This window comes from Dermacentor variabilis, chromosome 8, assembly GCF_050947875.1.
Source record: "Dermacentor variabilis isolate Ectoservices chromosome 8, ASM5094787v1, whole genome shotgun sequence".
Lineage (NCBI taxonomy): Eukaryota > Metazoa > Arthropoda > Arachnida > Ixodida > Ixodidae > Dermacentor > Dermacentor variabilis.
The window spans coordinates 76,499,403-76,522,350 of NC_134575.1; the positions used below are offsets into that span (position 1 = coordinate 76,499,403).

At 45.6% G+C, this 22,948-nt stretch overlaps 1 protein-coding gene across 1 annotated transcript; it reads right to left on the reverse strand.

Annotated features, from left to right (window-relative positions):
- Positions 1-5,888: 5,888 nt before the first annotated feature.
- On the reverse strand, positions 5,889-10,790 carry LOC142590339 (uncharacterized). Its single transcript, XM_075702389.1, has one exon. It carries the CDS (start codon positions 10,531-10,533, stop codon positions 10,153-10,155), a length of 381 nt encoding a protein of 126 aa, XP_075558504.1. The 5' UTR covers positions 10,534-10,790; the 3' UTR covers positions 5,889-10,152.
- Positions 10,791-22,948: the final 12,158 nt, after the last annotated feature.

The following is a 22,948-nucleotide window of genomic DNA, read 5'->3' on the forward strand; positions in this document are numbered from 1 at the left end:
CCAGTGTATCTTGTCGAAATTTTAGTAGAAAACTCAGACTGCGCAGGTCCCTCATGCTCGAGTAAACATTTCGCTTGTGCAGTGATGGGAGTGCTGCGCTGATTGCGCCAAACTGTGCCGTGAAAGAAATCCTGCCACCTGCTGCACGAAATTGCCGCTTAGCGCAGGTATTGCATCACGCCTGCTCTGACATGCACCTGCTCCAAATTTGGATTACTCTGCGCGCATGAGAAGGTGCGATGCATCAAGCAATCATCCTTCTCTACTCACCCTCGTACGCTTTCACACAGCTACAGCATATTTGGCACGCGGCCTCAAACTTATCGCGCTTGGACGTCGTACGGAACGCTACGGCAATGCTGATGACGGCCGGGGAAATTTACATCGAGTGCGCATATAATTGCTATCGGAAGGATAGTTATGCAATTACAGTGTCGCAGGATTATGAGGGCACAGGTGCTCGACGCGCCTTTCTTGAGGTCGCTGAGTGGTATATCGACAAGTACGCAAGGTGTATTCGATTACGACTAGGCAGCATGTATCCGTGGAAAAAATTTTCAAAAACAAGACACGGAAGTGGACACTGATGCACGAGGCACACAATCCATCTAAGGACAGCAATACACAATCTACACATCTAAGGACAGCAATAGACATAGTGTCCTAGTTTCTGTTCCGTATGGATATGTGCTGCTTAGTTGTGCTTCTGACCAGCCACCAACTTGCTCAGCTAGTAATTTCAATTGTAGGGATGTGTAGTTGTGTCGATGTAGTACGGCCACACAATTCTATATTAACATTGTGTGAGCGCCGAACAGATAGTGCGCCAGTGCCTTGCTTGGAACAGTCTAGAAGACCATACGCTGTGACTAGCACGAGCTTTAAGCGCATCAGCTTATCCTTGCGCATCATTATTAATGCGTGAGGATACAGCGCTTTCACCATATTAATGAAGAACTGGGTGGCTGTGCATGTTGAACTTGTTTAGCAGACGAAACTATACAGCAGATCAAATGTTTAGCATATGAAATGGATGACGTAGCCAAAGACAGCATGAGGGGGGGGGAGGGGGGGGGCGGATTAACCCTTTACTTAAGTGATGATGATGCATGGGCTTTATTGGCACAAGGGCCAGGGACGGCCAGACAGCGCCAAGAAAAATGGTATACGGGGCAGTCTATGGAGTGGCAAATGACAAATGGTATTTGCGCAATGGCTGTATAGAGGCCTAAACGCATTTGGTGTAAATAGCGTAAAATATGTTGGCAATAAAATAATGACCCATGATGTGGGCTTTCACCATGAAAAACATTCTACAAGTGGATAATACAAAATCTGTCGCTGCCAGTGGCAGAGCTGCCTCACCAGGGCACTAGTATCGCAGCAGTGCCCTCTAGAGAGTGCGTGCTACGAATCTCTTGGGCTGATAATGTGCAGCGAAACATAATTTTTAGAAATTTACCACGCTGCTTTCGTATTGAAAAACGGTCTTGCGACGAGAAACAGTGCGGGTGAAGGGGGACATGCTGTTGCTATGCAAAAGGAAAATGCTTTTTCCGTTCAGGTTCTGCTCCCCCAACACTCCAGCAAGACGTGGAGCACAGTCAGCCTTTCGCAACATCTACCACAGTTGGAAGGTTTAGCACCAGTTAAAAGATAGTAGGCACCATATGTGTGTCCTTTTCTCAGTCGGCAAAAGAACACATCACATTGTCGTGACTTTGATGGTGACGACCAGCCTCCTAAGTGGTGTTTAATTACATGGAGCTTATTCAGGGTTTTCGGCATCCCACAAGTGTTGCGAGTAGCTCCTGAGCTTTTTAAGCAGGAATGGCTTCAGGTCTGGGGCGCAAATGTCTTTGCACAGACTACTAGCTTTTGTTGCTAAAGCCATTTCATCTACTAGCACATTTCCCTCAATGCCTCTGTGCCCAGGCACCCAGCATATTACAGTGTGTTGGTTAGATATATAGGCTGTGCACAGCAGCACATGATGATCATTGATTATAGGCTTTTTATGTTTGTGCAGTGGTTCTAAAGCTTTCACTACACTTAAGGAGTCTGTGAGTATAATGGCCTTTGGTAGCTTTGTTTTCCTAATATATTTCATAGCTGCCATGACTGCATGGGCTTTCTTCATTGAAGTGCAGAATTAACTTTAAATTAGGGCGAAATCTGTGTTTATCTTCATCTTTTCTATATAACAATAAAATTGAACAGCAAATGTGACAAAGAAAAACTTGTTTCTTGGTATAATGCATATTGAGTGCCATGATTCAGAAAGTACCAACTTGTACAGAGCTTCCTCTCCACGCCCGAGCAGGAAGTTACTGCTCCAAAGAGTTTTCCTGCCCCAAACAGCAAATCCTTCTGCTCCAAACTACGTCTTTCCTGCTCCAAAAGCTGCTCCAAAAGACCAAGTGTCGCTTCCACCACTGCTTATGTTCAGTAATCATTCATACACACTTGGCAGCATTTGCCATGGCATCATCAAAGTACGCATGTTGTCACTGAATTCTGTGACTGGATTATGTGGTCTAATTAGAAAAGGAAAGCCATCTTAATCTAATTTATTTTAATGGTGCAGAAAGTTCGCTCTCTATTATTATTACATTATCGTTGCAAATTGTTCCATTCTTTAATGAACAGGGTTTGCTACAAGGGCTCCTCTAGATTTAATTAATATTGTGGTGTGGTGGCAACATGGTATCATGGATGATGCATGGGTGAGTGCAGTGGTCGCAGACAAGGGCACTGTTCATTCTTAGATAGGCGGCTGCAGAGGTTGAAGCTTGGTATTGTCTCATGTCAAATGTGGACAAAGTGAAAGAGGAAAAATGCCCTAATCAGCATGCATCCAGCTCCTCTGGATGCATGCCGCAGGATGCATAGCTCTAGATCGGTTACGCCTGTCGTTCACCATAAATCATCATTCAAAAATCGTAAAAAGTGGACTTGCGGTGTCTTGGAGCGTAGCGGCTTTGGTGTTGTGCTGCTAAGCCCAAGGTTTCGGGATCGAATCCCGGCCGCAATGGCCACATCTCCATGGGGCCGAAATGCAAGAACACCTGTGTAGCATGCATTGGGTGCACGTTAAAAGTTCCTCAGGTAGTCAAAATTAACCCAGTGTTCCCCACTATAGCGTGCCTTATGATCATATCGTGATTTTGGCCTTTAAAATCTCAGCATTTCATTTTAATGTATTCCAGGGTGTGGAACCACAAGAGTCGGGAAGCAGAGAAGGCACAGAGCGAAAGCATGCAGTAGTCGTGTCTTATGTCCATCGCTTTTTTTCAGGTGCTAAAGAACGTAGCCAGCCGGTTTGGTGTCGATGCTGTTTTCAGCACCCCTAACAAAGCTATGCTGACTCTGGCAAGCTGGGGCAAAAAATTATGACAAGACTGAAAGTAAATGGTATCTCTACTTTGAAAGGAAACTCAAGAGTTCGTTAAATGTAGAACAGGTGTGGTGTACTTGTAGCCTTTGACTTGCGGCGAAGTTGACATAGAACAAACTGGCTGGTGTGTTAAGTTACATGCCTTAAAGAGCATCGTAAATCACTGGGGAGAGGTAATAGCTCACACTTAGCCGACCACTGTAAACGCTATCATTGTGATCCCGTTTTTTTATGGGACAGTGGTTCCGTTTGCACGTAAGAATTAATTGACACGCGAAATAACGAAGGCCTTCCATATCAGAAAGCATGCGAACATGTGTCCGAGTAAGCTGTCTGGTGTTCTTATTGACAAAGAATTCACCTTTTTTTAATAACATGTGACCTTTTGGTATTGTTGCTGCGACTGCTTTACACATGCTCACTGCAGTTAGTGGGAGTAAATATGCGCAATCCTTTCCTGAAATAAACTAACAGTTTCAAGTCAGCGCGTGTTGGTGAGCCACCTGTGTCCTCCATTCATTGTGTGCACCAGTTTTATCATGAATCTGCTCTTCTTAGAGTTTATTCACTTGTCACCGTCCATGCTTTGTCATGGAAGATTTCTGTGAAACCTTATCGTGCTGCAAGGACAGCAGCAGTCACTGGAGGTACAGTAAAAACTGCAACATGCGTGCTGGATAGTGCAACCTATGCACTACAGTACCTGAACGCTGCAATACCTTCAGCACTAGCAGTGCCCTCCATGATGACACAGCACCATTGTGCCTAGATAATGGGTACATTTTAGACAGTACCCTCCACGATGACAGCACCATTGTGTTTAGATAATGGGTACAGTTGAGACGATGATGCATAAAGCTGCATGAACCGACGAAATCACCGTGGCAAGCCGTATGACCTTTCCTAAGGCAACACTGTGCGCTGCATCGAATTGGCACAAGAGAAGTCTTGTGCTCTAGCATAATTTCAGCTGGAACCACGGGCTGAACCTGTTGTAGAACCAGTTTTTCCAAAAAGTACCGGTCTAGTTCCAAATGGCACAAAAAATACTCGTTCAGTTAGGATGAAAAACTTGGCATGCTGGTTCAGTATATTCACAGGTGAAAGATGCGTAGATTAAACATACAGGAGAGATACACACAGAAGGTGCTTACATTCCAAGAAAATTTATTCCGAGAAACTGGCACTATCTATACCCAAAGCTCTGTCACAGTTCATCAGTGCGCGGTCATGTTCAAGTAAAGCAGCTCATTTTGGCGATAACGACACCGATGCCACACACACAACAATCGCCTGCTTCAGTGATTCTGTTTGCCTCAGTTAATAATGTTACCCATTCGCCGTGGCTTCTGAAGACCACAGATCTTGCGCAAAAATTTGGTGTGCACTTACAATCATGCCAATGAATTGCCAGGTGACTTTCTCTGCCATTTTTAACCTTGTTGTGATGCTGTCGCAGCCTCAGCTTGGCCCACATATTTCCTACCGCACGACAAAGGTATGTCAAACACCACTCCCACCTGACACTTGGTGTACTTGCTTTCGTGGTTCTGCAAAGCCTAGAAAGTTTCGACGGGCAAAGAAGACCGACCATCTTTACATCAGCTCGCTTAATGATTCTTTTCAAATTGTGCAAGATGCGATGTACATGTGCTATCTTGGCTACCTTTTCTTTTTCTCGTGGTTGCTACTCATTCAGTTAGTGAATTTGCGACTTCTTCAGAATTTTTTTTGCTACAGAAACAGGAACATGCTGTGGGAAGCCTGCCTCCCCTAAATGGTCAATCTGTTCGAGAAAACTATCTTGTGCTCGATGTGGACAGGACTTCTTAATAACATTCAAAAGACACATATTGGCAATGCTGCATTTGATGCGCTTTGACTGGAGAGAGCTAAAAAGTAGGAGGGGTTTGCTTGCCCGAGGCCCGTACCGCCACACACATGGTTGGTAAATAAAAACAATTTTAGCTCTAAAAGCCTTACCAAGGTTTTGACCAAAAGTTCGGGAGTCGCTTCTATAGGAGATAAAATCTGCTTAAAGGCTGTCAAAGTTTTACTAATTGCCAAGTCTGTGTCTAGAATTTCTGTCTACAAGTACTACTAAGAAGTCTTCAACAAATCTAAGGATTTTAATAACACCACTACCTTCAAAAAGACTGGAAATGACCCTGACCGCATGAGCGCCTTCCGTGTGCATCTCTCCTATGGGTGTCATTGTCTAGGCACCTTTCACCTCAGAATACCAGTTCAGGTTCGGCTGAAATGAACAGTTCAGTTCTGGTTCGAAACCCTGGCTACAAGCAATCACGCACACACACACACGCACACACACACACACACACACACACACACACACACACACACACACACACACACACACACACACACACACACACACACACACACACACACACACACACACACACACACACACACACACACAAACAACATCACTCTGTAGTACTTTATTTGACAGGAAATTATATTAAGGAAGGGTGGTCAGAGCCCCTCAGTCCATGTAAGATCACAAAATATGTAGCACCCCAAATCAGTCAGAATCAGAATCGGTTTTTATTGAGGTGATTAGAACGATTACAATGTTTTAATAGACAGAAGGAGGTCCCGAAGTCAAAGACTGCAATGGGACCTCCTTTACAAAGTAAACGTAATAAAACACAAATTACAGCAGTTTCAACAAATCGTTAACATGGAAGAATTACATGTTATAGTATGAATAGCATGACTGAAGAATTACGTGTGCATAAACGTCATGAAGAAAAGCACTGTAACATAATCTCATTGACAGCTAATAAAGTAACAGCCTGACGTGACAAACAGTAAAATTTGACAACTCGCATGCAAGGCAAGGACATCAAACAGAAACCTAATGGTATGACAATGAAAATAAAATGAAGGCACCCTGAAAGAATGGTTGTGAGTATGAACTAGGCATCGGTATTTGACAGAATGTAATCTTTTATGTTTCTTGAATTCGTGAATTTTAAGTGTTTTTATATCTAATGGTAGTGTGTTCCAGAATGCGATAGATGAAGAATAGACGCTCTGCTTGACATAATTAGCATGTATTTTGGGTAAAATTAAGTTCCTATTTATTGCAAACGAGGTAATATTAGTATTTATTAGAGAAGATTGTGGCATCAAGCTATTGCATTGAGTGATTGATTTGACGGAAGAAAAAGGTTCCTAGGTTATATTTAATGAGTTATATGATTGAAAGAATGTGATTAGTTCATAAAAGATATCAGGTGTTGTAGTTACATGGGCTAAATGTAATAATGTAATTATCCCAATAGCCTGATTCTGTAAGATTTGCAATGTGTTTAAATGGGTTACGCAAGTGTTAATGTGGGAATGAATAAATGAAAAGTATGATGATGATATGTGATATGTATATATATATATATATATATATATATATATATATATATATATATATACAATCACATCATAAGATGCCAACAATGACACCAAGGACAGCATAGGGGAAACTACTTGTACTTATTAACTGTATTAAAGAATAGATAAATCAATGGAAATGAAAGTGGATGAAAAAACAACTGGCCGCAGGCGGTATATGAACGGAGTTAATTAGCATTACATCTGCGACGCTCTCACCGATCGGATCCAGCAGCATTGACGCCTTCAGGTAGCATGTGGGGGTTTAGTGACCAGTTGCCTTCACCCGAAAAGTTCATGCACACATGAGCTTCGGGGAAAAAATGATGTTCCACATCCGCCACCAAGGCTTTGGAGTGGTGCCACGGGCCAACATTCCCAGGGAGAGTTCTAGTAGTAAAAACATCAATACCTCAGAAGGTGAATGGGGAAACGGCGCTGTAGTAGCTCAAGACGTGGGTTCGTATCCCACCTGAGGCCCAGTTGTTCTTTCATTCACTTTCATTTCCATTAACTGATCATTTCTTTAATTTCATTAATCAGTACAATTTCTCCAATGCTGTCCTTGGTGTCATTGTTTGTTGGCTTCTTATACGACTAATAAAAATAGCGCCCTCCGGTTTCTTTTCTTCTTATATATATATATATATTTGGCAGGACAGCTGGACAGTAATTCAAACTTTTGTTAACATGGATCTTTTGTAGTGTGTTTATTTCTGTAAGTTTCTGAAGACTGTTTTCACGTCTCTTGCCACGTCAGTCGCAGATGGTTGACCTCTGTTAATATGATATCATTTAGTCTATTAAACTTCTCTTCATCCATGGTCAGGAAAGTCAAGGCAGGTTTGCACAAGAAGCTTCACTTTAAAAAGGAAACAAACAAACCGCAATAAGAGAATATGTTGTCTCCCGGCGCTCGATGCTATCGTGACAATCCAGTACATGTAGTCATTCCCTGAATTTTATGAATCAGGTTGCCAGTAATGCAAAAGCTTGAAATGCTTTGTATGTGTGAACACAAATGCAGCAGTACTTTAGCTCACAAAGCCATAATTTTGTTCCATACTAAAGAAAATTAAAATAACTTGTTCACATTCATTTATGGCCATGCAGAGGCCATTCGTAAAAAAAATATATGTATATATATATATATATATAACAAATGAGCAAAATCTATTCCCTAATTAACTAGTAATTGGCATGTGCTAAATTATAAACAAATGAAACTTCCCTCCAACAAATAAAAAGATGCCGTTGCGACCTTTGAACTCAATTTTCTGTGCTTAAATTAGAATCGAGGTATCAAATTCAGCATGTCAAAAATGGTATGTTGGGTTTTATGGGGTTTAAGAGAAACTGAAGAGAAGCATTTAATCAGTTTACAAGTGTTAAAAGTATTCTGCCAAGTTAATTTTGCAGCAATAGGTTGATAAATACCACATAAAATAACATAAAAGTTTCATTATCGATATTTTGCATCAAAACTCCAGCACCAATATGTTTGAGTATTTTCTTCGCAGTCGGCCCATGTAGCTCAGTGAAAGTTCTTGAAACATGGAAAGTTCTGTTTCTAACCCCTGTATAATACGATGAAGTCCGTCTTTCCTGATGAACAATTATCCAGGCCTGCACAGATGCCGTTAAAGCAAACTTCATAGCATGTTGGTGTGGGAACCACCACGTGGCATTGCCAGCAATCCTTCATTTTTTGCATCTTTTCTTGCGTACGAAAAGTCTTCTTGTGGCGAGAGTAAATTCTTTCGTATTGTAGAAAGGTAGTTCACCAATACATCTGAAATTATCTCGTGTGTTCCATGAAGTGGATATTTTTTGAGTGAATGATACTGGTGTCAGCACAACTCAACAGAGCAAACCACAAGAGGCAGTCAAAAAAGACAAAGTAAACATTGTATTTCGCAATTTGAGATGTATATTTCGCAATTTGATATATGTATACATATATGCTTTTTTTCTGTGCAGCAGGATTCACGACAGAACTGATAAAAGACGGGCATAAGCACAAACTTTCGAGTTGGGAATCGGCATTTGCGCCTGTCTTTTTTGTATCCATCATTCGAGCTCACTAAATAGCTAAACGTTGTCCATTGTAGTTTGCACTGTTTGGTTTCCTATTTGAATGGCTCAACTCACTAAGTTCGGAATTTTACTGTGGTCAGTAAAGGTTTAGTGTTTTCACGATGTTGCATACATGCAAGCAACCAGGTGCAACCTGTGCAAGGTATGCAACCTGTCTCTTCGTTGCGCTTGCTGCTGCTGCTGCTTTTTCTCGTACGTAAACTTTCACCTTTCTCTGTGCATTCGTCCTCTGATGTGTTGATCATGTTGATTCTGGTCTGCTACTGTGGACGCTCCAAACTTGGCAATCCTATTTGTGTTTACATATACAACGCCACCATCAGTGTTGCAAACATCAATGGCTGCGCACTTGTAGATTGTAGGTAGCAGCTTGAAGCCTCGAAAGACGACACCATTTGCATCAAGTATCGTGTACGCCAGCACACTGTGGCATGCATGGCTTTACTGGACAGCAGAACAAGATTTCAATCGCTTTTTTTCCCCTCCTAGTACTTCCAATTTCACATAACAAAAATGTGCAATATTATTTTGAACTGAATAAGGCATAGCAGCTTCTGCAAAACTGATTAGACACTGCGCTAGAAATAAAAATGCATTGCAATTGTTTATTTTTTTTTTACATTTGTTGGCCTCACAACAACCATCATTTGATGTTTCGTGCTGTCTTGGCCAACTTAAGGGGCAACTGTGCAGTCAATTACGAGCAAGAAATCTAATTGAAAGTGAGAAAGCTGCACTCGCTAAACTAGTTCAGCCAGTGCAGGCATATTGAAGGTATAACGCACGACTATGTGAGGTGCAGTGAGGGTGAGTAAATTTCTGAGCAGAAAATTTCCAAGTTGACTGTGATGGTGCTTTCTTTCTTTTATGGAAAATGCTGAAAGTGGGGCAACGGGGCGACAGAACGGTCATGTAGATATAACTAGGTGTAAAAACACGTTGATCAGCACCTGATGTGTGGTCCCCCAAGTGCAAACTCCAAACAATGATCACACTCATACCAAAAGACATGGTCACGCTGTCATGACAGGAATTTGCGTTCTCCCGCCAAAAACTCTCGATTCGTCAGTTCAGCGAGCTTCGGCACCACGGTCTGTCGTGCAAACACGGCTACAAGTTATTTTTAAGCTGGCACTTCTCGCAGACATTCATGCGCGCAACTGGGCAAGTCGCAACCTAAATCGAGTCACCAGCTCGGTACAATAGCGGGGTTGCCTCCTCGTCAGCGTCCTTACACTTTCTTAACGCTGAAAGAATGCCGCGGCACGCATACGGGACTGGTCGTCGTATCGTGGCGCGCGGGTGTAAGTGCCCAACGAAGCTGCCTTCCTCCTCTTCGCGTCGTCGTCTTCGCCCTTGACGAAGAGAACGCGGCTGTTTTCGCGCCGCTTCTCCTGCACCACCGACAGGGAGGTGACGTTCTTGGCCAGCTCGTTCACCTGTGCCATGACCGCCGCCGGGTAGGTACACCCCAGCAGCTCCACGTTGGCGAACGCCTGCGCCAGGCACAGCACCCGGTTCTCGCTGAACCGGCCCTCGTTGGCCATGATGAACTCGCGCCGCAACTCCCAGTGCTCCTTGCTCTCCCACGGCTGACGGTACTCGTCGATGGGCCGCTGCATCTTCGACGACGATCTGGGACAATAACACCAGAGCCAACTACTGCCGACCGAGTTGTGAGACGAGGCAAGCGACGCCGCGCCGGTTCAGTCGTACGTTACGTGACTGCGCGTTAAGCGGACTAAAGCAGAAACGCAAAATTAAGCCGCAGCTGCGTGTTTCCGCGTAAGAAACGAGTCTGCGATTCAACAATGTCGGCACAACGCTCCGATCAACAACAGCAATCGTCCGGCAAGCGCCGCAAGTGTCTGTATCCAAAGCCAATAGCCGCGCTGCTGGCAACAATGCCGAAGCCGCTGCCGAAGCTGGAGCCGAAGCCGTTGATGGTGCGACAGCCGAAGCCGCTGGTTCCCTTGAAACCGAAACCACTGCAGGTTCTGGTTATAGTGTACTAGAATAATGTCCTAGTAGCGCGAGCAAGAGGGAGGGACAATGCGCCGGCTGAAGCAAATGCCAGTAGCCGCCGTCGATGGCGCTGCTGTGCTTTTTTCTAGCTGCTGGCGCGCGGTCGAGCCGGCTCAGACACGCTCTGCGGCTGTTTGCTCCGTGTGTTTTCCGAGCCGTGTTACGTTCAACGTGGCCATGCTTGTGAAAAATACTGGATGATTTGAAAAAAGAAGGCGTATCCCTGCATCTACTGCAGCACAGGAGGTTCGATGCCAAAAAGAAAGACGGACACCCATTTATACGCTCCGGGCTGCCACAGCGATTATCAGGGCGCTCCGAAAGCGTCATTGTTCGCCGCACCATCGGAAAATGAACTTGGGAAGAAATGGGAGAGCGCAATCTGCGAACAGCAGACAAGCAACTCACTGAATCTTCAGCGGTATTTCATTAAAACTTCTTTCTGGGCGAGTTGGTGCATACTTGACATAATAATTCCGTGCTTGTGTCTCGTCCTTGTTACTTTGTGGTTGCATGTCTTTGCGTTGTTACAATTTTTTATGTTCAGTGGTATGTGAGCGCCACTTTGAGCCTCGATACATTTGGAGGGATTACGTCCGCATCATCAATAGCACCGAAATGCGACTTCCACGTGGGAAGCTGTCGCCTGGCGCGGTGCCTACCCTTCTGGCCGACTGTACGTCCTACCCTTCTGTCGCACCTGTTGAAGAGAGGCCAGCCGTAGAAAGTGCACCGATGGTAAGCACGAAGCCACGTAAGAGCGCACGGACCGCACAAAATGAAGAAAGAGCGGGAGATTGTCAGCTCCGCCAACCACTTCGCGAGATCCTGGTCGAGACTGCGTAAGATGAAAACGGACAGTTTGCGGAGAATGAACCATTCGCAATTAGCTCGCTCCAAGTAGTGAATGTTGCCTCAAGCTCTGGTGCCACTTTAACTGTGGCAACGACTCAACCGTAGTTTTCGCGACAACGTAGGTACAAAAGCAAGAAAGGCTCGAGATATTGCATGAGAAAGTTCTGCATTTCAGTGGGCATGAAGACGAAGTGTCTGCTCAACTGTACTTTAGAGGTGGGCTGTGCCAAGACATAGTTGTACGCTCCCTTGCCGCTGCGAACCATTTGCTACAAGACTCTGAGAGCCGCATCATCTGCTAAAGAATAATGCCTGAAAGTGACTTTCATGACCTTTCACGTGTTTTAACTCGAGGTTGCAGCCTGCTGCTGTGGTATTTGGGACTCCAGCACCCAGTGACAGCCGCCCAATTTTCTATATCGCTAATTGTGGCGAGAAAGTGCATTTTAAAGACAGGTTGTGAAGCCTGCCTGAACTTACTACTGATCACAAAATGGGCAGCAGGAAATTTGAGGCTTGCAGAGTTTGTCATATGAAAGACAATGGTGGTTTGTCATATCCTGCCTCCCCTATATACAAGTTTATGATCAACTTGGACAAAGACTTCATAGTTTGTTTTAGTCTTCTTGAGTTGCACGCAGACAGTGTTTTAGATGTTTTAGCTAGGTGCTGTTAAAGCCAGGCTGCAGCATCAACTTGGCTGCCCTGATCACTTCGAATCCATCACAGCAGAACTCACTGCTTTCTACATCACAACCAGGCTACATTTCTTAACAAAAAGCGTGAAGAAGTGTAATGAAAGAAGACGCCCTGCAGGCATCAAAATATATTAAGCTCAGTTGGTGTTCCTAGAACTCCATGCTACAAGGTGTTTTTTGGTCATGTGTTTTAACAGTAATAGTTACTTATAATGGCATTTGATGCTCGGTGTCTAGGGAAGGTACACTTTAGGGTTCCATTATAGCTGTGCTATTTTCATTGTGAATAATTAAAAAAATGCTAACCTGGATTTCTTTCGAGCGTCACTCTGACAGTATGTGCTGAAGATGCGGCGGATTTCTTAGGAGCTAAAATTTCGGGAAAAATTGTGAGTTTGTATGTGCGCAATTGCATAGTCAAAAATGAATTTATTCCGGGGTTTAATGTGTAAAACACACTAAGATCTAATTATTAGGCACGCAGTAAAGAGGGGGGGGGGGAGGGACACATGAATAATTTTGACCAACTGGGGTTTTATAACCGGCAACACGGACATGTTTGCATTTTCCTGCTATGAAAGTGCAGCCAACGAGTCCATTATTTAATCCTACGCCCTCGGGGTTAGCAGCGCAACGCCGAAGTCGCTACGCACTTTTTCCTGTCATTTGCGATAAGCACGCGATTTAAATGGAGTGGTAAATATAGCTCCATAGAAGCAAGGCAGGCCCAGATATACTGGCTTTCGAGCAGTAGATGAGCAACAAGAAGCTCCGTGAATTGCCAGCAGGCACATGCGATACGACGAGCGCAATGAAAGCGCCGGACTGTGCGAGAATACGCTAGCAGACGACATTGTCGATACTATGGTCTCGATGTGGCCTTCAAAATCTTCCTTTACACTATACTTTGTTAAATACAATCCTGTTCTGTTATAAAGAAAGAACCATGTCCGTAAAGAACCCTTAATAACACGGACCGCCTCAAAAGCAACGAATATGAGAGCAGCCGGTCTGCTAGAAAAGGTCGCAGTGGCGACACCTGGTGGCGTCAACGGAAAGAGGCACGCGCGCCCCTTTCCGGTCGTGTCACTAGGACATTATTCTAGTACACTATAGTTCTGGTATAGTGAACTAGAAGGGGGTAGTGGGATCAGGGAGAGCCCGCGGGTGTGGCATCTCACGTCGACGCCGCCAGATGGCGCCACTAGAGCATGGGCTGTACGGAACGCGAAACTGAGCATTTTCAACGTAGAGAAGGCCGTGTGCGCTTCATGTCACGCCGAAAAAAGAAAGCGCGCAGCTCCTTAGCATGTTTTCTGAAAACTTCATCTGAAATTAAGACAAGGCGCAGAGAAAGGTGGAAAGACAGACGTTCTTCAAGCTTGCGTGAAAATAAAGCCGACTCAACGAGTGCAGACTAACGGCCGCACAACGATGCGACTGATTTTTAAACTAAAAGCTCGCGAACACCGTAGAAGAGGTAAATATGTGAATGGGTAAATTGCTTAATTCATTTGCCATTAACACTTTTTATACAGGTCAGGACCCAATTGCATTCACAAGTTCAAGTGAGCCAAACAATTGCGGCGCGTGTACTAACACATTGGGAACAGAGGCCAGGTATGATGAGGTTTTATTCCTTTAACTGCAATTTTGTTTACGAAAGCATATATCCACTGAAAGCTAGTGAGTCAATCCTATGGTGATGCCACTATTATGCGGTCGTAGTGGTTACCAGGGGTAGCGAAATTTCGTAACACAGCAAAATAAAGAGAACTCGTGGTAGCCACAAACAACTCTTTATTGGTACAAAAGATGGGCAGCTACTCCTTTCTCAAAGTGCATGGCTGTTACGAGAGAAGCACTATGAGGAACGGCTTATCTTCCCGTGCAACTTCTTTTTACGCCGTTCCTGTCGCGATTGGTTGATCCATTTGACATAGAAGTACAGCCTGGTCAGCACATAGAACTTGGTCAACTCTGTTGTGAGCGCATCTAGTGCTGGCTGCAGCCTAAGGCATAGCCGAAGTTGTCCTTCACTAGCAACATTACATCCACTATGCTGTCGCTGCAGAGTTTCTCTCGGCTGAAGAACACAGTGAAGATGTCCTCCAACTTCTTCACTGCCCTGAAAAGCTCCAGCGAAGGATATAACAACCCTCCCTTGTCGCATGTCACAGTGAACTCAGAGTTTCTGCTTTCTGTATTGGGGGTTTCCATAAGAAAGGCCTTGCAAGACATGCAGTCATAACACTTCAGAAACTTTCGAGCAACATATCCTGCCATGTATTAGACGGTCGTCGCTCTTCTGCTCCACCAACTCTCTGTGCTCAGTACTACGAAGCATGCGCTCGGCTGAAGCTAGGTTTCCTTCCTCAATGATATGGTCGATTGCAGCAGCCCTGGCTTATTGAGCTGGAGCATCTTGCGCACTCAGGAGAGAACTCATTTCAACACTAGCTCCATTAAGGTCAGCATTGCCTGAGCGTACTATTTCCGCAACGTTATAAAAGGATAGGCAATTAACGACAATTAGAAACTGCGTTGGTGTTGGGTGGACATTAGACCCACATGATTGCCTGACTATACCGAAAAAGTTTTCCAGCGAATCCTGGCTTAACCTGGATGTCATAACATACCTAAATCCCTGGCTGGCAAGATAATCCAGCAGTGATAATGCGCTAGATATCGTCACCCTTAGGCCATCTGCAGTTGAATCGCTTAAAAATCAACCTACTCTTTTAGCGTGTTTCGCACACAAACCGCACACGTTTCGTCGAATTTTTTGTCTTGGCGGTGCAAGTTGCGTTCCCAAATTCGCCGTGTTTAGTCATCTTTCGGCGCGGTGAACGACGGCTGCTTTCCTTTTTTTCCACTTATATGCTGTTTCAGAGCCGGGAGCGAAGCAGGGTCGCTGCCGTTGACGTTTCGACCTTCCTACTGCTCACGTGTTCGGCCGACTGCGCGCGAAACAGACTCGAACGGTAGGTTGAAACACCAAAAAACAGTCAACGTCGCGAATCAAGCCCGCATGAACAAGCGCGCGAAGCACTTTATTCTATGGCGAAGCAGCGGAGGGAGCCAGCCCACGCGACTACAGCGCCGCCACCGAAATCCACGTCCCGTCCACACTCGCCGCCTCGCTTCAATGCATAGGGCGCTCCAGCTCCTGAGCCCACTACCCCCTTCTAGAACACCATAGTTCTGGTTACGAAGCCCCTGCCCGTTCTTGTCTCATGTCCTGCGCTGAAACCAATTAGCATGACTCCGGTTACCAAGCCGTCGGCTGTGTGGCCCTCTGAGCCGGTAACCCTGAATTCTGTGGTGCCTCTGACCAAGATTACGCCACTGAGATCAGTCGTCGGTAATGAGCAAATCAGCAGAGATGACGAACCACATAGCAGCCGTATTCAGACGAAGACCAGGCAAGCGCACGGGGTGCTCCGTGCCAGTACGTGTCGAAGGCTTGGCTCGCAAGAGATGTTACGTTAGCTCGAGGACGTAGATTTGTTCTGTCGAGTCTGCCCGGCCGTGTTGACACGAGGGTAGCAGGTTAAAAAATTACAGAAATATATTTTCTGCTTCATTACCGCGCGGCTCATTAACGACGCAAAACAATTCTAAGCATATACTTAAATTTTTTGCTTGTCTATAAAATCTACAAGTACGATTGTTTATCCGTTCAGTTCATTCTAAATTCATTGTAGAGGCCTTTACGCTGTTAATTTCCAAGATCCTCAAGACAAACGGGTGGTCATCTGACTTTTCAATGGCTTTATAACGCTGTATTCCAGAAGGACAAAGTTATATTGCTCATGCGTAATAGTAGGTAATGCGCTCCAGTGAAATATGTGTAGGGAATGTTTTATGCAATTTCGTTATGATTACTATATATAGCTAGCAAACTTCGAAACTTAACCTCAGTAGTTATCAATATTTGAAGGTATAATTTATTGCAGTGTCGCTGAAATGGGTATCTTGTATCGCACAACGCTCGACATATTCGCAATGTGCACGGACTGTAGGTGGTGCGCGAGGTGATCCACGATGGCCGGTACAGAGATTATCACGAGACTGTCATTTGAGGAATCGCCCGACGTTTGTTTGCAGGCGCAAGTACAAGCGGGTGCCAGAGAGAAAATCTGGGGGCTTTTGCTCCTCAAATATCTGACCTTGCCTAAGTACTACAGCGGCGAAATTTCTCTGCTCGCTTTTTGTGCATTTTTCCCTAGGCTAGCCTAGGGACAAACGTTTGCAAAACCAATCGGTTTGAGGTCTCTTGAGATTATCAGGATCGCCGACTGTGCATCTATTGCACGCCGACTTTATTCTAATCGGTTGCGGAAAAGGTAGGGAAAGCTGGATATGGCTAGCTGATTCCTCTGTCCGTCGCCTGTACGCCGAAAACTCCTCTGGCGCAACCCAATGCGCATGCGCGAAAAAAAAAGAGAAAGAGTGGCGCGCGAATGGCTGCGCCAGTAGTGACGTCGCTGCTCTCCATGGCAGCCGAGGGCGCGCGCAGCAGTTTCTCTGCGGCTCTGACATGGCTAGGCCACGCGTCATACGTACTCCTGAGGGTCACGGCTATTTTAGCCACCATAGCACAGCTTTCGATCAGCAACGCCGCGAGCTGAACCGCGAACGAGCTCGTCTACGCCGTGCCGATGCTGCAGCCCGGGCACAAGAACAGGCGCGTGCGGCCGAGTGCAAACAGCAGCTGCGTACCGAGGATCCGGCAGCCTACCAAGCCGTCGTTCCATGAACCGTCGGGATTAACCTAGTGATAAACACCGTGGCAGCACGTTTCAGCTCCGCTGCATGGTTAATCACCTTCGCTGGTACTGAGTGGCTGGCCGGTGACTTCTTATTCGAAGAGCACATGTCATTAGCAGACACGATGAATCACCTTCCAATCTGTAAAAGAAAAGGAAAAGAAGCCCGCGCCTAAGACAAGGAATTTCTGAACGCCGCCTATCTCATTTGTCGCGGCGTCCGTCAAGGCATGCAGCGCCGAAGCTGTTACCATATTCAGGGATGTTTGTACAGACGTCGCGTGTTCTGACAAGCCTCATAGGAATTCGAGCTTATTTTTGACGAATTCAGTCGTATCAGTATGCATGAGCTTTTTGTTGCATTTTGCAGTCGCACTCTCCGCACGCCTTGCGCGCCCCGTGTAAGTACATAAAATGGCATTCTTGAAGATAACATTTCGCGCCGCGCGTAAGTATATCATGCATATCCAACATGGCGTGCTTGCCTGTTGCACGGTACACCACGGGCGTTTTTGCATTTCGCCACCATCGAAATGCGGCCGTCGTGGCCGAGATAAAAAAATATAAATAAATGGATTAGTTGCTGCTCCTGCTCTAGCAAGCAGTCGTACGGCATAACTCTTCCAGTGCAATAGATTACAACGTTAAAAACCCTCATAAACTACCGCGAGAAAAAGTAAGACCGGAAGGATACTTCAAAAGAGTCCCGTGAACGTAGGCAGCATCGAATATGGCCTGTTAAAAATATCGACCGCCTCTCAAAATTAACGCGCCCTTCACTTTCAGCTGGTACTCGGAAACCAGACACAGCTGCCCAACGGTTCTATAAATGACCAACTGTTACGTTGCAGTTCCGACAGCCTTATTACGTCGTAGAGCACAGGCGTGGACTCCCTAAATTTCTTGTCTTTTCGTGCCGCCTTGAACGTCTCGTTCACGTAAGCTACAGCCATAACTTCATAAATGCTTGATGCTTATGCTTTCATGATCGATGTCGACAATTAGCATTTTGCTTACCGATGCCGCTCCAAAAGCAGTCTTGGGCCCCAAAAGTCCATTGGCGCGGTCACGTGGTTGCCGAATGGGAGCTTCACCGCCCACGAATTTTTAGACACGCGTCCGTAGGAAAGGAACGAAGACTTACTCCATCCTTCTCCGCTCGATTGGTGCACAGAGGTACGCGACGCATCCTGTTGCTTTTAAACGGTTTTATTTTCATGGCGTAAATACAAGCTGTCAACACAGCAGAAACATGCCCACAAGAACGGAGCCATACGAACACGCTTTGCGAATATTCCTTGCGGCATTTTTTCCCTCTGGCCACTCCACCGCGCTACCGTCTGTGCGCATCGCAAATATTGCAGGCACACTGTGAATTAAGCCGCGTTCAGCAACAAAGTCACCTGCCGACATTGCCGATATAACTTTAAAGGGAAGTTGGTCAGAACGATAGAAACACTGCTGCCTTGTCTGACTGTTCTTCTTTTTTGTTTCTAGAATGATAAAATATATTTAATTTGAACAGCAACCTAACGCCATCCGATGTTTTTTTTCGTCGAGTGAAGAAACATGCGCAGCGCTTTCGTCTGCTTTTTAATACGCAACATGACCATACCTATAGCCTTACTAATACATGGGCGTGCGAATAGAAATTTTCGAAACCAAATAGAATATAAATCGAATAGTGCGAAATGCAAACCGAATCGAATACTTGTCGAACAGTTTTCGAATAATCGTCTGCTAGTCTCCCCATCAATCTACACGCCCTTGTATATTCACAGTGCTAGCAAGTTTATGTCATAGTACTGCAGGTTATGAGGTGTTTTTAATAAAAAGCACAAATAGAGCATTAGGAGCCAACAAGCAGTTTACTCGCATAGTCAGGATTCATTGTTAAAAGTGAATGCTAGCGGTTTAGCCTGAAGGGTCTGGCTGCCTGAATGACATGACATGAATGGCTGCCTGAATGTTCGAAGTCGTGGTGCTGTCTTGATCGGTGCATCGTCGTCATTCCAGCTTTGTCATCCGATTCTCATCATGCCGTCGTCTTACGGCATCGTCGCCACACAGTCGTCGTCATATTACCTTCTTTGTTCCATGGACATGGATCTTTCTTCGTCATTATACTTTTATCATACTGCCGTCATTCAATCGTGATTATGCCGCCCTTGTCATGCCGTCATCACCGGACAGCCGCAATTATGCTTCCACTATCAGGTTGGCTTCATATTGTGGACATAATCGTGCCATCATTGTCATCCTAATTTCGTCATGCTGTCGCCGTCTGACAGGTTTCGTGATAGTCATCATCACGCCATTCTCATCATACTCGCCATCATTCAATTGCCCTCATGCCGTTGTCTTGTCATCGTCCTCACTGCATCGTCGTCATACAGTCGTCACGCATTCATGCCATACCCTCGTCGGGATGCCGTCGCCTTAGTTTCAGCGTCATCACTGTAACTTCGACATCCGTCTCGTCATGCCGTCGTCCTTCATTCGTCATTATGCCATCGTTGTCACGACATCGTCGTTCTTCCCTCTTCTTCATCCTGTGGTCGTCAAACCGTCGTCACGATATTGTCGTCATCTCACTGTCCTCATGTCGTCGTCGGCACGTTGTCGTCGTTATACCATAGTCATAATTTAAATAACCACATCTCATAGTAATCGTGCCATCGTCGTTATACGGCACTGTCGTTAGATCGATACCATTCCTTCCTCATTGCATTGTCACTGCGTCGTCATCATGCAGTCGTCGTCATGCCTCCGTGCTCGTGGGCCACCTCGGTAAGGGAAGTGCCATAGCATTTAGTGGTACGATATCGAAGTATGGTGGCACATAGCCGAAGCAACGAAAGTCTCATAATTCCCCCTACACGTGTAAAGAAAAAAAAAGGAAGAAAAACGCAATTTCCGGAATATGATCAGTCATATACATTGCTCGATTGTTGTTCGCACTGTCATCGACAGCCATCGTCAGATGAGCTCTGCTTTTGTTTTAGGTGTGTACGAAATTTTAGATAGAGCCTTTCAATAAACTTCAGTCATGCAAAGTTAGTATTTGGCGTATCGTCAATATAAAGACACACACACATGCGCGCACACACACACGCATACACACACATATAGACAGACAGACAGACAGACAGACAGACAGAAAAATGCAACATTCCTGTTCCCCACCCTTTTCGGCACCGTCTTTTTTTCTCGGCAAAGATGGTAACACTAACAGTTGCGCCGGCTCGCTGGCAAATATTACAGTCTGGAAATGCGCAGAACTTTTTTGCACAAACAAAACTAGCGCTTCATACGCAAATTTTGTCCCATGCGCGCCCTACATTACTCGTCGGCTGACCTTGACGCGGCTGCGCCACATTTCCTTCCATGCACCCCAACCGACCGGGCCATTATGCAAATCGTTTCGTGTATATAACGATCTTGCAAAGTTTGATAGTTGCTCGAGTATCAAGCGCTGGTAGTAGCAGTGCTGATCTTTTCAGCTTCCATTAAAATCTTCCTCTTACCGTCTTCTTGTTGGTTACTGAGAAATCGTTCGTACGAAGCGAAATTTCACTTTAGGCGCGATCGCTATACTTGCAAGTGGTGCCGTTTTAACAGGCTGTACAATAAAGTTGTGCTGTCGATAACTAGGGCCTTCAACTTTTCAACGTAATATATTACGTCGCCATTATCAAAGAAACCTGTGTTGCTTTGTTTTTGATAGTTAACTTCAGCGCTGTGAACTTCGTATTGCTACTGCTTCGGTTAGTATGTCTCTGTCTGCCTGTATGTATGTGTGTACGTGCGTGTGTGTGTCGGTGTGTCTGTGTGCATGCGTGACTGCATGCATGTGCGCGCGCATTTGTGTGTGACGCCTGGCGAAATAATAGAGCCGCACTAATTTGCACACAGTTGATGGAATTTTTGTTTTGCAAAGTTTTTCGAAATTTAATACTCGACGTACGAAGAAATGGGTGAGTGGTTAGCGCCGCGCATAGCTCATAGCTTTCTAGCAATAATTCAGCAATACTCGTACTGAAACGTAAAACCCTTCTGAAACTGGACGATGTCTCGTGCTGTTAGGATGTCGACTGTGCGTGCCAAGATTATAATAGAAAGGCAGTAAAGGAAAGAGAACGTGAAGTCTGTGGCACGTGAAAGGATTATTCCGCACAAACAAGCGAGTGGCTTGGGATATCACGTTTTCACGTCAAGTCACGTACAAGTGACCGCGATAGAAGGCGAAAGCTTGATCGGTCACTAAGGGGGATTCAGTTTACTTTCCCGAACCGATCACTTTGTTGCCTGGGTGAAATCGGAATGTTGTTGCTGCTGCTGGTGGCTGAAATCACGGATACAATAACACAATTTTTTGCCAACAACAGGTGAATCGATTCGCGAAAGTAAAGCGAAAGAACATACGTCGTTGCGCCTAATGGAAGTGCTTTATCGCTTTTCAAGACGTCATTGAAAGCGCACTTAACTGCGTACGATTACTTTCATACAAATAAACGGTGCGTTCAGTTCCGTTTTAGAGCGCAGCTCTTTGGCGTCCGTTCCTGGGTTTCGCGTCGGCGTCGTCGTCGGCCTCGTAACCAGCTCCGCCCCCCTTTCATCCCCCCAGCGCTAGCAGCGACCGACTGATACCGCTGGATGCCGCTGACGCCGCTAGAGAGTCAAGATAACGTGACTGCATAGAACACCGTCGCCGCCATGCAGAAAGAGGAGGAAAGGGTCCCCCCCCCCCTGTTCTTGTGTGGCGGATAGGGTGCTCTTCAGTTGCCGACGCGCCGGTTATTCGTTGTCCCTGAAACCAACTCCGCAGCTGGGGTTGACTCACTATCGGCGTCAGCGGCATCAGTCAGTCACTGCTATCTCTTCCCTCCTCCCTTTATCGTGTTGTCCGCTTGCTGCGCGCGCTTCTGCCCCCATCGTTTGCCGCTGGGTGTACACGCCGCCCCCCTCCCCCCTCTTCCTGCGAGTCTCCGGTTGTCAAAGCGCCGGCTCGAACTTAATTCCTTTCTTCGCTCCTCCTCCAATGCAACCCCTGTGCGGTGGCAATCAGAGAGCCAGATCGGTGGCGGCGGATCTGTATATGTGCACCGCCCGAGCCGAAATTGCCGCTGCCGTTCGCCCTGTGCGGTGGCAATCAGAGAGCCAGATCGGTGGCGGCTTGACATAAAGACAAACAGCAATTTCCTAACACTTATGCGGGAGAACATCCCGTTCCTCTCGCTCGTAACGCGTCCCACGGCTGTGACAACCTCGCGAGGCACTTGTATAGATCTCGTCTTTGAGAATCAAGCATTGGTGTACCAAGTCGAACATATATCAGTCTATTTCTCCGACCACAAAGCTTCCTTCATGACTGTCAAGAACTGTTAGTGGAGTCTTTGTTAAAGGAATACGTGTGAAAAATAAAAAAAAAATTCTGTGATAGCGCATACATGTGTTGCTCGATTTCTTTGCCTCAATCTATCGAAAAGGTGAAACAGCTTATTTGCTGCGCTCAAATTTCGCATTAGGAAGTAACGTAATCGTCGGCAATTTTTTAGAATGATTGTATATGTAGGAGGTTGTTTCGACTCTTGATGGCGTGCTTTTAGCTTGCCAAAAACGTATACTGTCAGGTCGCTACAACATATTATGGCGGTGATAAAATAATCCAACTGTGAAACATTAAA

Bases quoted from the DNA above. Each gene is read 5' to 3' on its own strand.
- LOC142590339 (XM_075702389.1), bottom strand. From the start codon at position 10,533: ATGCAGCGGCCCATCGACGAGTACCGTCAGCCGTGGGAGAGCAAGGAG.